Here is a 13,541-nt window from a genome sequence, read left to right as displayed (position 1 = left end):
GGAACGTGTTACAGGCATCAAATTCAAAATGAATGAATATTTGCAAAAAACAATAAGGCTTATCCGTTTGAACAATAAATATCTTGTCTTTGTAGTGTATTCAACTGAATACAGGTTGAAAAGGATTTGCAAATCATTGTATTCTGTTTTTATTTGTTTTACCCAATGTCCCAACTTCATTGGAATTGGGGTTGTAAAATAATGTCTGTGTATTAATAAAAATTGATACTTTCATTTTGACAGCATATGTAAACTAATTATTTTGGTATTTCCAGATTTCCTCATGAGTAAAACTAGTGGGGCTCAATGCCTGCCTTAAACGTAAATCAGTTGGCACAGACCAGACCCCATTAAAGATCAGTTCTGACCCCACTGATGCTGGCTTAAGCTTCATGGAGCATTAAAAGGCTTGATATAAGCAGGTTGCTCTGCTTCTGCTTGTAGTATTATTATTAATATTATTATATATAATTATTACTTTTTCTGTTTCACACTATGGGACATATAAATTAAGGTAGCACAACTCAACAGAACACTATAGGTCAGGGGATGCAGTAATATTTGGGTGAAAAATGTACACTGGACAAAATATATTGGATTCTAAACATTTTTATTTAATTTTATTGAAATGTCTGTTCATTCTGGCCATAGAGAAATCAACCTTAGGACCAGAGTTCCTAATATGAGCATAACATGGACTGCAGAATGTCGCATGACTACAGTTGTCTATTGGAAGAATTGTATTTTGTATCTGCATAAATAAATCACATTCAGTAAAGACAGTGCTGAATACTAAGAGGTCTAAACATGTCAGATATACATCTAGTCAAGTCAAGTGAAGTCACTTACAACTGATGTTGTGTCAAGCAGCTTATTCAACAGTATTCCAGTAAAGACTTTTAGCATGAATGTAAAACCCCCCAGGTGAGCAAGCCAGGGGCGACAGTGGCAAGGAAAAACTCCCTCAGAGCTGAGGAAGAAACCTTGGGGAGGAACCAAGGCTCACAAGGGGGGACCTATCCTCCTCTGGTCAAGCTACCTATAAAGTTATTATACTACTAATATTAATAGTAGTATTAGTAGTAGTAAAGCTAGGAGTCCATGAAAACGTCAGTGTAGGGTGGGCAGCTAGTCCAAGGCACGTGGCGGTAGCTGGGGCATGGGCAGCTGGTCTAAGGCGGGTAGCAGGAGAGCTCTACAGTCAGTCGTCCATCAGTGTCTGGACAGACAGGTGGGCGGTCGTTTAATTGGAAAAAGGAAGAGAAATGGAATTAGTTTTGTTCTGTTTGGGTGAGTGTAAAACAGGGAATGTGAACATTTCCAGAGTGTGGCTAATGACTCTGGCAGATCTGACAATAACAGCTTAACTAAAAGGAGAGAACCACAGGGACACACAGACACTGGAACACTCTGAAACAGTTTGGCATCCCTCTGCTCCACCGTCCACAAACCTGTGTGACCGCGTGCGAGCGGCGGGACGACAGCACCAGCATCTCAGTTTACTATAATTCCCTGTGTCCATGGACCCCTAGATCTGCCGCCTTTATCTAAGGGGGAGAACAATTAACTACCATAAGCTAAACTGACCAGGTGAGTTTTCAGCCTAGATTTGAAGATCTAGACTTCATGAACTGAGCAGCACTTGGTCTTTGTAACATCTGTGAATGAGGAGAGTTAGAAAATTAGCTTAATTTTAGTTTTTATGTTGCATTATAAAATCCAACAAATTGAACAGGCTACATTGATTACTGTATTATATTTGTTTGCATTTTAAATGATCTTGGGCCACAGAAGCTTTTGTGGTTGGTGGAGTCAACTATGAGTTAGAAAGTTGGGAATTTCTGATCTGTTACTTACCTCCTTAACTTTTGCCATAATCCCCTTATTCAGATTCAGATTCCTTTATTGATCCCAGGGGGAAATTGCAGTTGTTACAGTTGCAGCCATTTATGTAAAAATAAACACTTTACTAATAATTTAAGACAATATAGAGAATTTACAGTATGTACACCAGATTTAAGTACTTATGAATATAGTAAGGTGGCGGTGAAACATCAGGTATAAAGCAGTTACAATTATTTAAATTATTTAAGTTAAGTTAGTGTCCCTCTGAGTTATTGCACACACAATTGTTATTATTGCACATATAAACAGTTTCGTATTGAGTTTTGTGAATCACACACTGAGGGAGGAGTTACAGAGTTTGATGGCCACAGGTAAGAATGACTTCCTGTGGCGCCCTTGGTGCATTTTGGTAGAATGAGTCTTGAGCTGAATGAGCTCTTGTGTCTCATCACCGTGTCGTAGAGTGGGTGGGAGCCATTGTCCATAATGGCCTGCAGTTTAGACGGCATCCTCCTCTCCGACATTGCCTTCAGCGAGTCTAGCTCCACACCCACAACATCACAAGCCTTGCGGATCCATTTGTTGAGTCTGATGGCATCTGCCACCCTCAGCCTGCTTCCCCAGCATGCAACAGCATAGAGGATAGCACTCGCCACCACAGACTCACAGAAGATCCTTAGCATAGTCCGGCAGATGTTAAAGGACCTCAGGCGCCTCAGAAAATAGAGATGACTTTGGCCTTTCCTGTAGAGGGCGTCAGTGTTCTTGGCCCAGTCCAGTAATGTAATGTAAACCTAATTAAAATCAGAAGTGTAGGGAACTACAAAGATTTCTGGAGGAATGCTCTTGGATCCCTTTATGTGTTTTTGGAAAAAATAATGTAATAACCTAGTTAACCTGACTGAAAAGTTAGTTTGGTATCATTTTAATCTCTCATACAGTCAAACTGATAAACAGCAAATATATACCATAAATATATATTTATATACCAATATATACCAATAATGCTAGCAAGCACTATATGTATGTCTAATCATATTTGTACCTATCTCCAGATGGTGTTCAGTCCACTCTTTGTAATGCGGAGTCATCTGCCCGAGGCCGTATTAGTACATGTGGAGAAGCGAAGTTTGGGACAAAGGGAGAGCCAGCTCATCCCCGGCCAGGGACAGGAGCAAGCATTGCTCAATGTTAAACCGGACATCACACACCACCTCACTTTCCAAGCCAGGTACCTTACACGTACACCACTTATCACTTACCCACTCACATCATTCAACACATTTTGCCTTCCTTCAGATCCCCTTACATACCATCTTGCTGAAGTCACTCAAAGCCAGTGAGTGCAAACCTAACATTCAGGTTTTGAGAAAGTGGCAACTATTCAGAGGAGATATTACTTATACACTGACACACTTATCAGATTATACACCATACATACCCCCCAAAACACACAAAAAAATCAGACTAAGACATGAGTTTCAGTGGTTCTGAAGATGTCCATAAAAATGTACTTGTCTCTACTCAAATTTAACATAAGAAAATGTCTAAACTATTTCCGAGCCTGTTCAAAGGAAATTTTGAGGAGAAAGTCAGGTGGCATTAAAAGACCTAAACCTAGCTCGGCAGATGCTCAATGTATCCTCATTGAGCTTATGGACACACCAAAAGCACTGTTAGAATCCCCAAAAATGTTTAGTGAAAAATGACAGTGCTATGGACAAATGCATATCGGCTGCTGAACAGAGTATTTGGACTTGAGGACCGAGAGCAAAAAAAACATGGAGACATTGAATCAAATGACAAAAATGACAAACCAGCTGCAACCCACAAATGACAGGGTGTAGTACCTGGAAAACTACTCCACATGAAAAAATGTCAGGATGATTGCCAGAAGGGGGGAAAAGGGGGATGGGAGGAATTTTCCAGACACTTGTTGCTGCACCTTTTTGGTTGTGTGAAAGTCAAGTCTCACCGATTTCTGGGAATTGAACATGCACACCAGATTGGTCAGAAAGTCCAGGGTCAAAATTGACCCATTATTCTGTTTTTCCTGGGATGCACAGACAGACAAATCATACTAGAATTGTCTAGAACACCAGGGAAGAGACATCACAAAAATCCCATAAGCATCTTCCCAGATTAAGCATCTTCCCATCTTCCCTTGCCTGAGGAGCAAAGAAAACACACTATCTTTACTCTGATTCACCAACTGTTAAAAAGGGAGAACAAAGGCTCGAACACAGTCACCAGTCCAGCAACTGAAGAAAACATGCAGAAACGGTGAAATCGACAGATAAAAACAGCCAATGGATTAATAATTAGTAAGCACTAGTAGTAAATTTGATTAATTTACTACTAGTAATTTACTAGTAGTAAATATATTACATTTATAGTAATTTACTAGTAGTAAATTACTAAAATGTAAATAAAAAAAAATATAATTCTCCTTCAGCCAATTTACACTGACCTCAGTTGTTTTTTTCAAAACTGAACAAATTAGATAATAAAGATAAGTTTATGCATGATGCAGCTATATCAGTTGATTAAAAAAACATATTAACCTTTCCGAAAACAAAAATACTACACCTGGACCAAAGTGGTTCTCCTCAAAATTTGATAAGTTAAATATTAAAGACAAATTGCATGGAAGAAGCTTTGATACCCTAAGCATGCAAGAGGCTTTAATACCCTAACCCCAAAGCCAAACAAAGATCATATGGAATGCAAAACCTTAACCAATTTCTTTAATTCCAACCTACTGTAAAATTCTCAGTAAAATTCTTAATCTTAAGATTAAGCCATGTAATTGGAGGACGTATTTACCCAGATCAGAAAGGCTTTATAAAAGGAAGATACACTGCAGAAAATGTTAGACAGTTAATTTATAATATTTTAATGTTTTGAAAATATAGATAAGATTCAGTGGAGCTTATTTTAAATCTTCTGACCTTTAATGAACATCACATTAGATGCAGAAAAAGCCTTCTGAATTGAATAGGTTTTTTTTTACACTTTGAATAAAATGGGCTTTGGGGAGCATTTTGTTAAATGGATGAAAACACTATATTCTAGTTTTTCAGTATGTGCATACACATTAAGTCAACACTGCAGCCTTCCCCATGAAATCAGTACAGTGGCAGTTAATCAAGCAGTTTAATAAAGCTTTTGGGATTTGGAAGTATAAAAGTATTTTGCTATATGTTGATATTCTGTTGACAATAAGCAAGCAGATTTAGTCTTTACAACATTTGTTTGAAATTATGAATGACTTTGGGAACATTTCAGGCTATACTCTGAATTTGAAAAATCTGTTTCCTTACCCCCCCCCCCCCAAAATTACATTACCCAAGACATATGAAAATTCATCATGTGTTTGTGTGTGTAGTGAAGAGGGAGACGCATCCCAGTGTGCAGTGCCAATCTCCTCAGCTCTGATCAGACAGATTGTCAATAAGGCTAATCAAGAGGAGAGGCAGAACCATAGCAGCATCCTAGAACACTTCTACGGTCCAAAGAATTCCAGCCAACTACCCTGGCCCTACACCTACAAGGACACAGACAGGTACACACATACAAACTGTATGTGTCTGGTAAAAAAATTTGTTTCAGCTATATGTGTGTGATAAATGTGCTGTGTGTGTGTGTGTGTGTATTGTCGAAAGTATGTATTGCCAAAAGTATTCAGTCACCCATCCAAATCATGGAATTCAGGTGTTCCAAACCCTTCCATGGCCACAGGTGTATAAAACCAAGCACCTAGGCAAACAGACTGCTTCTACAAACCTTTGTGAAAGAATGGGTCACTCTCAGGAGCTCAGTAAATTCTAGCATGGTACCGTCATAGGATACCACGTGTGCAACAAGTCCAGTCATGACATTTCCTCGCTACTAAATATTCCACAGTCAACTGTCAGTGGTATTATAATAAAGTTGAAGCAATTGGGGATGACAGCAACTCAGCCACAAAGTGGTAGACCACGTAAAATGACAGAGCTGTGTCACTGGATGCTGAGGCACAAACTGCACAAAGGTTGCCAACTTCCAGAGTCAATCGCTACAGACCTCCAAACTTCATGTGGCCTTCAGATTAGCTCAAGAACACGGTAGAAAGCTTCACTGAATGGTTTTCCATGGCCGAGCAACTGCATCCAAGCCTTACATCACCAAGTGCAATGCAAAGCATGGAATGCAGTGGTGTAAAGCAAGCCGCCACTGGACTCTAGAGCAGTACGGACTTGTTCTCTGGAGTAACGAATTTCACTTCTCCATCCGGCAATCTGATGGATGAATCTCGGTTTGGTGGTTGTCAGGAGAACAGTACTGGTCTGACTGCATTGTGCCAAGTGTAAAGTTTGGTGGAGGGGTGTTATGGTGTGGGGTTGTTTTCCAGGAGTTGGGCTCAGCCCCTTAATTCCAGTGAAAGGAACCCTTAATGCTTCAGCAGACCAAGAGATTTTGGACAATTTCATGCTCCCAACTTTGTGGGAACAGTTTGGGATTGGCCCCTTCCTGTTCCAACATGACTGCACACCAGTGCACAAAGTGTCCATTAATACACATACACTGCACAAAGTTAGCAAAATGTACAGTCCTTTTAAAGAGTGTAAAACTGTAAGTGTTGTTTAATGAATTGCAATACAGATTAAAAAGTTAATTGAATTCAAAGTGATCGATTCACAAAAAAATAAATAAATAATTAGAATTGTAGTGTCACAATATCACAGCTGCATATTTGGAACTATTTGATTAAGAATTTTTTTAACACAGTGTTTACTGCTGACTGTTCAGCAAGATACTGGATCTGTTCATCTTCTAGTTTTTCCTAAACATGCATTCCAGGAACTAGCAAATATTCTGAAGACAAAACCACTCCTATGTTACTGCAAACATTTGCTGTGTGCAGGTTGGACATTGAGTCATCAGTAGCTCAGTGGGATAGTCCCATGCAGGTGCGTCTCTGTGCGTGGCGGACAGGTTTGAGCACTCTGCTGGTGGAGTTGTTACCGTGGGCTCTCCTCTCCAATAACTCCAACTGGGACCTCTGGCTGTTTGAGGCAGAGAGCATCATTTTGCAGATCCCTGCTGGCAAGACTATCATCCCCCCCAACTTTAAGGTACAACTCTGCAACTTTCAAATAAAATATTCAAATTCCGTGGTATCTGCTATAAGCTGTCATAATAATTTTTTTTTTTAAATGTGACCTTCTAGTGAATGTGCGGGTTGATGACTAACCCTGACTCTAAATAAGCAAACAGAGTGATAAGCAACCAGTCATTTTCTGTGGGAGTATGTGACTTGTAACTACAATTTAGCAACAGGGCAACAAGCGCCAAACAGACTTTTTTTGTTTGTTTGTTTTCAGCTTTGCATAAGTGAACTATGATATAAAAAAGTGACATCTAAATGACTGGGTCTGTGAAAAAGTAGTTGTCCCCTTCCTGAGTGTCTCTACTACTTCATATTTGTCACAGTGAATGCTTTTAGAAAATGTAGTATTAGACAAACAGAACCACATCAAAACAAAACATTTTTATGATTATAATTAAATCTATGATTTCAAGGAGTAAAGATATCACATATGGATCACCTATGAAAAAGTAATTACTCTCTTAAAACTAGTAACTTGTTTCATGATCTTTGCAGCAATAACTGCAAGCATCATTTTCATGATTTTATATCATCTTTTCACAGACCTTTTTGTTAATTAGGAATTTGAGCCCGTTCTTGTTTGTAGAACTGCTTTAATTTACGTTTATTGGTTTTTCTTGTTTGACGCCCATCAGCATCAGCCAACAGCATCTCTGTTGGGTTAAAGTCTGGACTATGACAAGGCCATTGAAAGCATCCATTTTGCGGTGTTAGCTTTGTAACATTAACTTTCATCTACTAAGATGTGTATTTGCTTTTGTGTTTCGGATCATTGGAGTGCTGCATAACCTGATTTGTGTTTTGACTTTAGCTATGGACAGATCAGCAGACACTCTCCTGCCTTCCTAGGTGATTTGCCTTTGTGTCCTTGGGGACCTTTGGCAGGCTGGCCACTACTGGAACGATTCATCAGTGTTCTCAATATATAGATAATGACGTTCAATGTGGTTTGGCAGTGTCCTAGAAAAATTCAAATGGTTTCTCATCTTTTGGATATTTTTTTAATAATGATCAAGTGAGCTTGTAAAACCTCTGTGTCACTCTCATGGTAACCTTCAGAAGTGAGATTTACATACAGCACAGCTGGATGCCTTCAGGCCTGGCTGTGTTAATTGGTAATGTCATTTTAAATTTAGTTTGGTTCATTTGTTTTGCTTGAGTAACAAAAAATAACTTTACTCTGTAGATAAATGAAATAATAATTTAAATCTGTCTAAGCCGCTTATCCTTCTGGGAACTGGAACCTATCACAGGGGTCATTGGAACGAAGACAGGAAAAACCCTGAACAGGATGCCAGTCCATTGCAGGGCAATTATTTTTGTCTAATATTAAAGATTTAAGAAAGATTTAAAAGCATTCACTGTGAGGAATATGCAATTATAAATAAAAAAATGAAGGAAGCAACAAATCCTTTTTTTGACTGCACCATAGGTTAGCTAACATGCCAACAAGCTATTTCTTATGAATACATACATAATTAGTAACAACATATTTTAAAGAAAACAGTGATACATATCGCTGTTGTCAGAACCAAACCTCATATGTCTTAATGATAACTCTACAGGCAAAGGAAAAAACATACATACATAGAAACATAGTTTTTCCAAGTCATTTTGGGCTGTTTTTTTTTTTGTTCATCCATCTATCCATCATCTTCCGCTTTTCCGGGGTAGGGTCGCGGGGGCAGCATCCTAAGCAATGCCCAGCCACTTCCAATAGCTCCCCGGGGGGGATTCTGAGGCGCTCCCAGGCCAGCTGGGCAATATAGTCACGCCAGCGTGTCTTCCCGGGGTCTCCTGCGGGTGGACTTGCCTGTGACGCCTCCCTGCCTAACCAGATGCCCGGACAACCTCAGCTGGCTCCTCTCAATGTGGAGAAGCAGTGGCTGTACTCAGAGTCCCTCCTAGAGGACCAAACTTTTTCACCCTATCTCTAAGGGAGAGTCCAGACACTCATTTCGGCTGCTTGTATTCGTGAACTCATTCTTTTGGTCATTACCCAAAGCTCATGACCATAGGTGAGGGTGGGAGCGTAGATCGACCGGTAAATCGAGAGCCTTGCCTTATGACTCAGCTCTTTCTTTACCACAACAGACCGGAAAAGAGCCCGCATCACTGCTGACCCAGCACCAATCCGCCTGTCAATCTCCCGCTCCCTTTTACCATCACTCGTGAACAAGATCCGAGATACTTAAACTCCTCCACTTGAGGCAAGAGCTTATCCCCGACCCAGAGAGAGCTCTCCACCCTTTTCCGCCTGAGAACCATGGCCTCGGATTTGGAGGTACTGATTCTCATCCCGGCCGCTTCACACTCAGCTGCAGTCCGATCCAGCGAAAGCTGAAGTTCACGGCCTGATGTCCTGACTAGGACCACATCCTCCACAAACAGCAGCGATGTGACCTTGAGGTCACCAAACCGGACACCCTCCATCCCCTGATTGCGCCTAGAAATTCTATCCATAAAAATTATGAATAGAATTGGTGACAAAGGGCAGCCCTGATGGAGTCAGTAGTTGGAACTTTTTAAAAAGTGGCACCACCACCCCAGTCCCACCCCAAAGGCGTGTCAGACAAGACAGCCCCACAACATCCAGAGCCTTGAGGAACTCTCAACGGATCTCATCCACCCATGGAGCCTTGCCACCAAGGAGCTTTTTAACTACCTTAGCGACTTCAGCTTCAGTAATGGACAAGCCTATTCCCGTGTCCCCAGACTTTGCCTCCTCACTGGAGAACGTGTCGGTGGGATTGAGAAGGTCTTCAAAGTACTCCTTCCACCGCCCAATGACGTCTTCAGTCGAAGTCAGCAGCACACCATCTCCACTATATACAGTGCTAGTGGCGCACTGCTTTCCCATTCTGAGTCGCCTGATGGTTTGCAAGAATCTTTTTGGAGCCAACTTAGTCACTTTTCAAGGCCTCACCAAACTCCTCCCACACCCGGGTTTTTGCCTTGGCGACGACTGAAGCCGCAGATCACTTGCCCTGTCGATACCTGTCAGCTGCCTCTATCTCGCAAGCATGCCCGGTACGACTCCTTCTTCAGCTTGACGGCATCTCTCACCTGGGGTGTCTACCACCGGGTTCGAGGATTACCGCCCCATCAGGCACCAACTACCTTGCAGCCACAGCTACAGTCAGCCGCTTCAACAATGGAGGAGTCGAACATGGCCCATTCTGAGTCAATGTCCCTTACCTCCCCCAATATCTGGTCAAAGTTCTGCCTGAGGTGTGAGTTGAAGATCAATCTGACAGGTTCTTCCTCCAGACGTTCCCAGCAAACCCTCACTATACGTTTGGGTTTGCCTAGTCTGACCAGCATCTTGCCCCACCACCTGATCCAACTCACCACCAGGTGATGATCAGTTGACAGCTCAGCTCCTCTCTTTACCCGAGTGTCCAAAACACATGGCCGCAATTCCGATGACACGACTACAAAGTAAATCATTGAACTGCGGCCTAGGGTGTCCTGGTGCCATGTGCACTTATGGACATCCTTGTGTTCAAACATGGTGTTTGTGATGGACAAACTGTGGTTTGCACAGAAGTCCAAAAACTGAACACCACTCGGGTTCAGATCAGAGAGGCCATTCCTCCCAATCACACCCCTCCAGGTCTCACTGTCATTGCCCACGTGAGCGTTGAAGTCCCCCAGTAGAACAATAATCTCCAGGAGGAGCACTTTCAAGCACCCATCCCAAGGACTCTAAGAAGGCTGGGTACTCTGAACTGCTGTTCGGTGCATAAGCACAGACAAAAGTCAGGACCCGTTCCCCAACCCAAAGGCATATGGAAGCTACCCTCTCGTCCACCAGAGAAAACCCCAACAAACAGGCGCCGAGTTGAGGGGCTATGAGAAAGCCCACAACTGCCTGCCGCCTCTCACCATGGGCAACTCCAGAAAAGAATAAAGTCCAGCCCCTCTCAAGGAGATTGGCCCCAGAGCCCAAGCTGTGCGTTGAGGTGAGCCCAACTATATCTAGCTGGTATCTCTCAACCTCGCGCACCAACTCAGGCTCCTTCCCCACCATGAATCTTTTGTCCATTCATCATGAAAGTTACACGCTATGTTAATGGCAACAGATATTTTCAAACTATGTCAAAAACTGAAATACAACAAAAATGGAGATTCAATGTTTTGTTGCGACAGCAGTGATATGCAGTTTAGTCTTTGGCTATTACATTTTTTATTGGAATCTGAACTGTGTACTTGCCTACATGTGACAACAAGAACAGCCTCAAATACACCCACAAAAGACAAACTGGAGGTGACTATAGCGACCTGTGGTAAGTTGAAAGACCATGTATCCCAGTTCCATTGTCAGCCATCACTGCTATAGATAAACTTCAGTCAGGGCAGAGCCACATATTGGCAGAACTACAGATTTATTCCAGTTAATGGAGTAGTCAGATATTTGAGAAAATTATTTTATTAGCTCAGTGATGTTTTTGATGACAAAATGCTGCGCTCCCTTCACTGGCTTCCTGTAGCTGCACGTATCAGATTTAAAACCCTAATGCTTGCCTACAAAGCCAAAAATGGACCAGCCCCTACCTACTTGATGGCAATGGTGAAATCTCGAACTGTACCACGAGCCCTTCGAGCTTCGAGTACAGCTTGGCTTGACCCGCCATCCTTCAAGGCGCGTGGGGGACAAGCGTAGAGAATGTTCTCTATACTGGCACCCAAGTGGTGGAATGAACTCCCACTGGCCGTCCGTACAGCAGAGTCTCTTGCTGTCTTCAAACGCAGGCTGAAGACACATCTCTTTACACAGCACTTAAATGAGCATTGAATTATAAGCTGCACTTATATTTTATTGTATTGCACTGTGTATTGTAGTTTATTGTAGTGTATTTTATTGTATTGCATTGCATTGAATGGCACAGAGTTCTGTGTTAAACTCTGTTCCTTTGTCTCTCAGTATCTACAGTGACTTTTTGTTTCTAGCAGTATCTGAGCTCAGGACTGTCTTTTCTCTATGCTATTGGTAACTAGCAAAGATACTTTCTCTAGATAAACAATGCACTTCTTGTAAGTCGCTCTGGATAAGAGCGTCTGCTAAATGCTGTAAATGTAAAATTCACACAGCTAGATATCACAAAATTCAAAAACATGTTTCTACTTGTGTAATGGTTTTTATCTGCTTGTATGTTGTAGGAGGCATTTCAGATTGGCCTCTACTGGCCACACACTAATACAGTGCACAAGTCAGCAGCCATCCAGCTGCTACATGAACTGACCTCACCACGCTGGAGGGAGATGGTTGGAGTTGAGGTACTCAGCCTGGATGAGGAGGGATACGTGGAGGCTGCCATTACCCTCGGAGCCCCACCCAGGCAGAAGGTGAATAGTAGCCTGTTATGTTATGCAACCTGTTAAAGTTGAATGTGAAAGTTTACTAGTAAAGGTTTTGCATTTACACTAATAAGCTGATACACTGCAAGTATAGAAACTTTATCAGTGTATGTAGTTGTTTTTGTTACACTCTAAAAAGCCACTTCTGTGGCCCTATTTTCATGGTCAAAGCACAACCTCCAAAAGGTTGTAAGGTATAAAATCCCTGATATGTTTTTAGTACTTTAATCACTGGCAGCACAGTGTTAATTAAACAATCTCTGGCAAGCTCCTAAAGGAATTTGAAAGACTGAAGAATGTAATGTCTGCCAAGGGATTTGTGAGTTCCCATTGGTCCAAATTCAGATCAGTTTATGAATTGAAAATACATAAGTATGCTACACTGTCAGTTGTTGTGAAATTTCCAATGATAGAAATAGATCTGTAAATAGGTAAATTCATCCAGCAATTCAAGTCATGTTCTAATGCTTTTAATAACTGTAAATGTAAAGTTCAGTTGCAATAACTAACATTTTCAGGGAAAATTTTATTCACATTGTGGGTGGTGATAGGTGATAGAATTAATTAGCTTGGTGATCTTTGATAGATCTTGTAGGTTTTGTAAAAAGTTGCATGTCATCTGCATAATTAACTTATATGGGTAATTGTGTGTGTAGTATGGTATTTTAATCCAGACTATAAAAGATTTTTCAAAGCAAGTTTTATGTAATACCCTTAAAAGATTTCCCAGATTTACTTTATCATGGGCTCTTTTCTGTGTGTACAGATCAAATAAAGTTGTTTTTATTACTTTTCTCTGTGAAGTTAATGAGGTCAGTGAGATGGCGTGTTTTACTTAATTAGTGTCTCCCTCTGATGAAGCCAGTTTGAACTGAGTGTATGAGGATGGAAAATGAAGAAGCAAGCCTTTTTATTGCATTGATTAATTAAATGGGGAAATAGCTCATGAATAGGGTTGGATCTTTTTTTGTTTGTTTGTTTTAGCAAAATGTAGATTAGTTAATTTGTGATGAAATGAGTGAGTTGCTCTTTATTAGGCATACCAGGCAGCCATAAACTCTTGCCTTGCTAACCTCCCACAGTGTCCAGACTCCCAAGGTAATGTCCTTTTAAGCTGATGGTGGTGTTCGCTACATATGTTTCACTTTCCAACACCAAAGTTAGATGCAGTTGTCAAGGATGC

General features: G+C 41.2%; 1 protein-coding gene across 5 annotated transcripts in view; it reads left to right on the top strand.

Annotated features, from left to right (window-relative positions):
• The window catches only part of LOC108442230 (vacuolar protein sorting-associated protein 13B), a 401,016-nt gene that overhangs the window by 335,343 nt on the left and 52,132 nt on the right, over positions 1-13,541 (top strand). For all 5 annotated transcript variants that reach the window (XM_037534077.1, XM_037534078.1, XM_037534074.1 and 2 more), the window contains 4 exons: positions 2,901-3,076; positions 5,234-5,410; positions 6,752-6,962; positions 12,161-12,346. In XM_037534077.1, coding sequence (XP_037389974.1) covers positions 2,901-3,076; positions 5,234-5,410; positions 6,752-6,962; positions 12,161-12,346 — 750 coding nt within the window. The remainder of the gene's footprint in view (positions 1-2,900; positions 3,077-5,233; positions 5,411-6,751; positions 6,963-12,160; positions 12,347-13,541) is intronic.

This window comes from Pygocentrus nattereri, chromosome 24, assembly GCF_015220715.1.
Source record: "Pygocentrus nattereri isolate fPygNat1 chromosome 24, fPygNat1.pri, whole genome shotgun sequence".
NCBI classification, from domain to species: Eukaryota; Metazoa; Chordata; class Actinopteri; order Characiformes; family Serrasalmidae; genus Pygocentrus; species Pygocentrus nattereri.
This window is presented reverse-complemented; position numbering and strand designations above follow the sequence as displayed.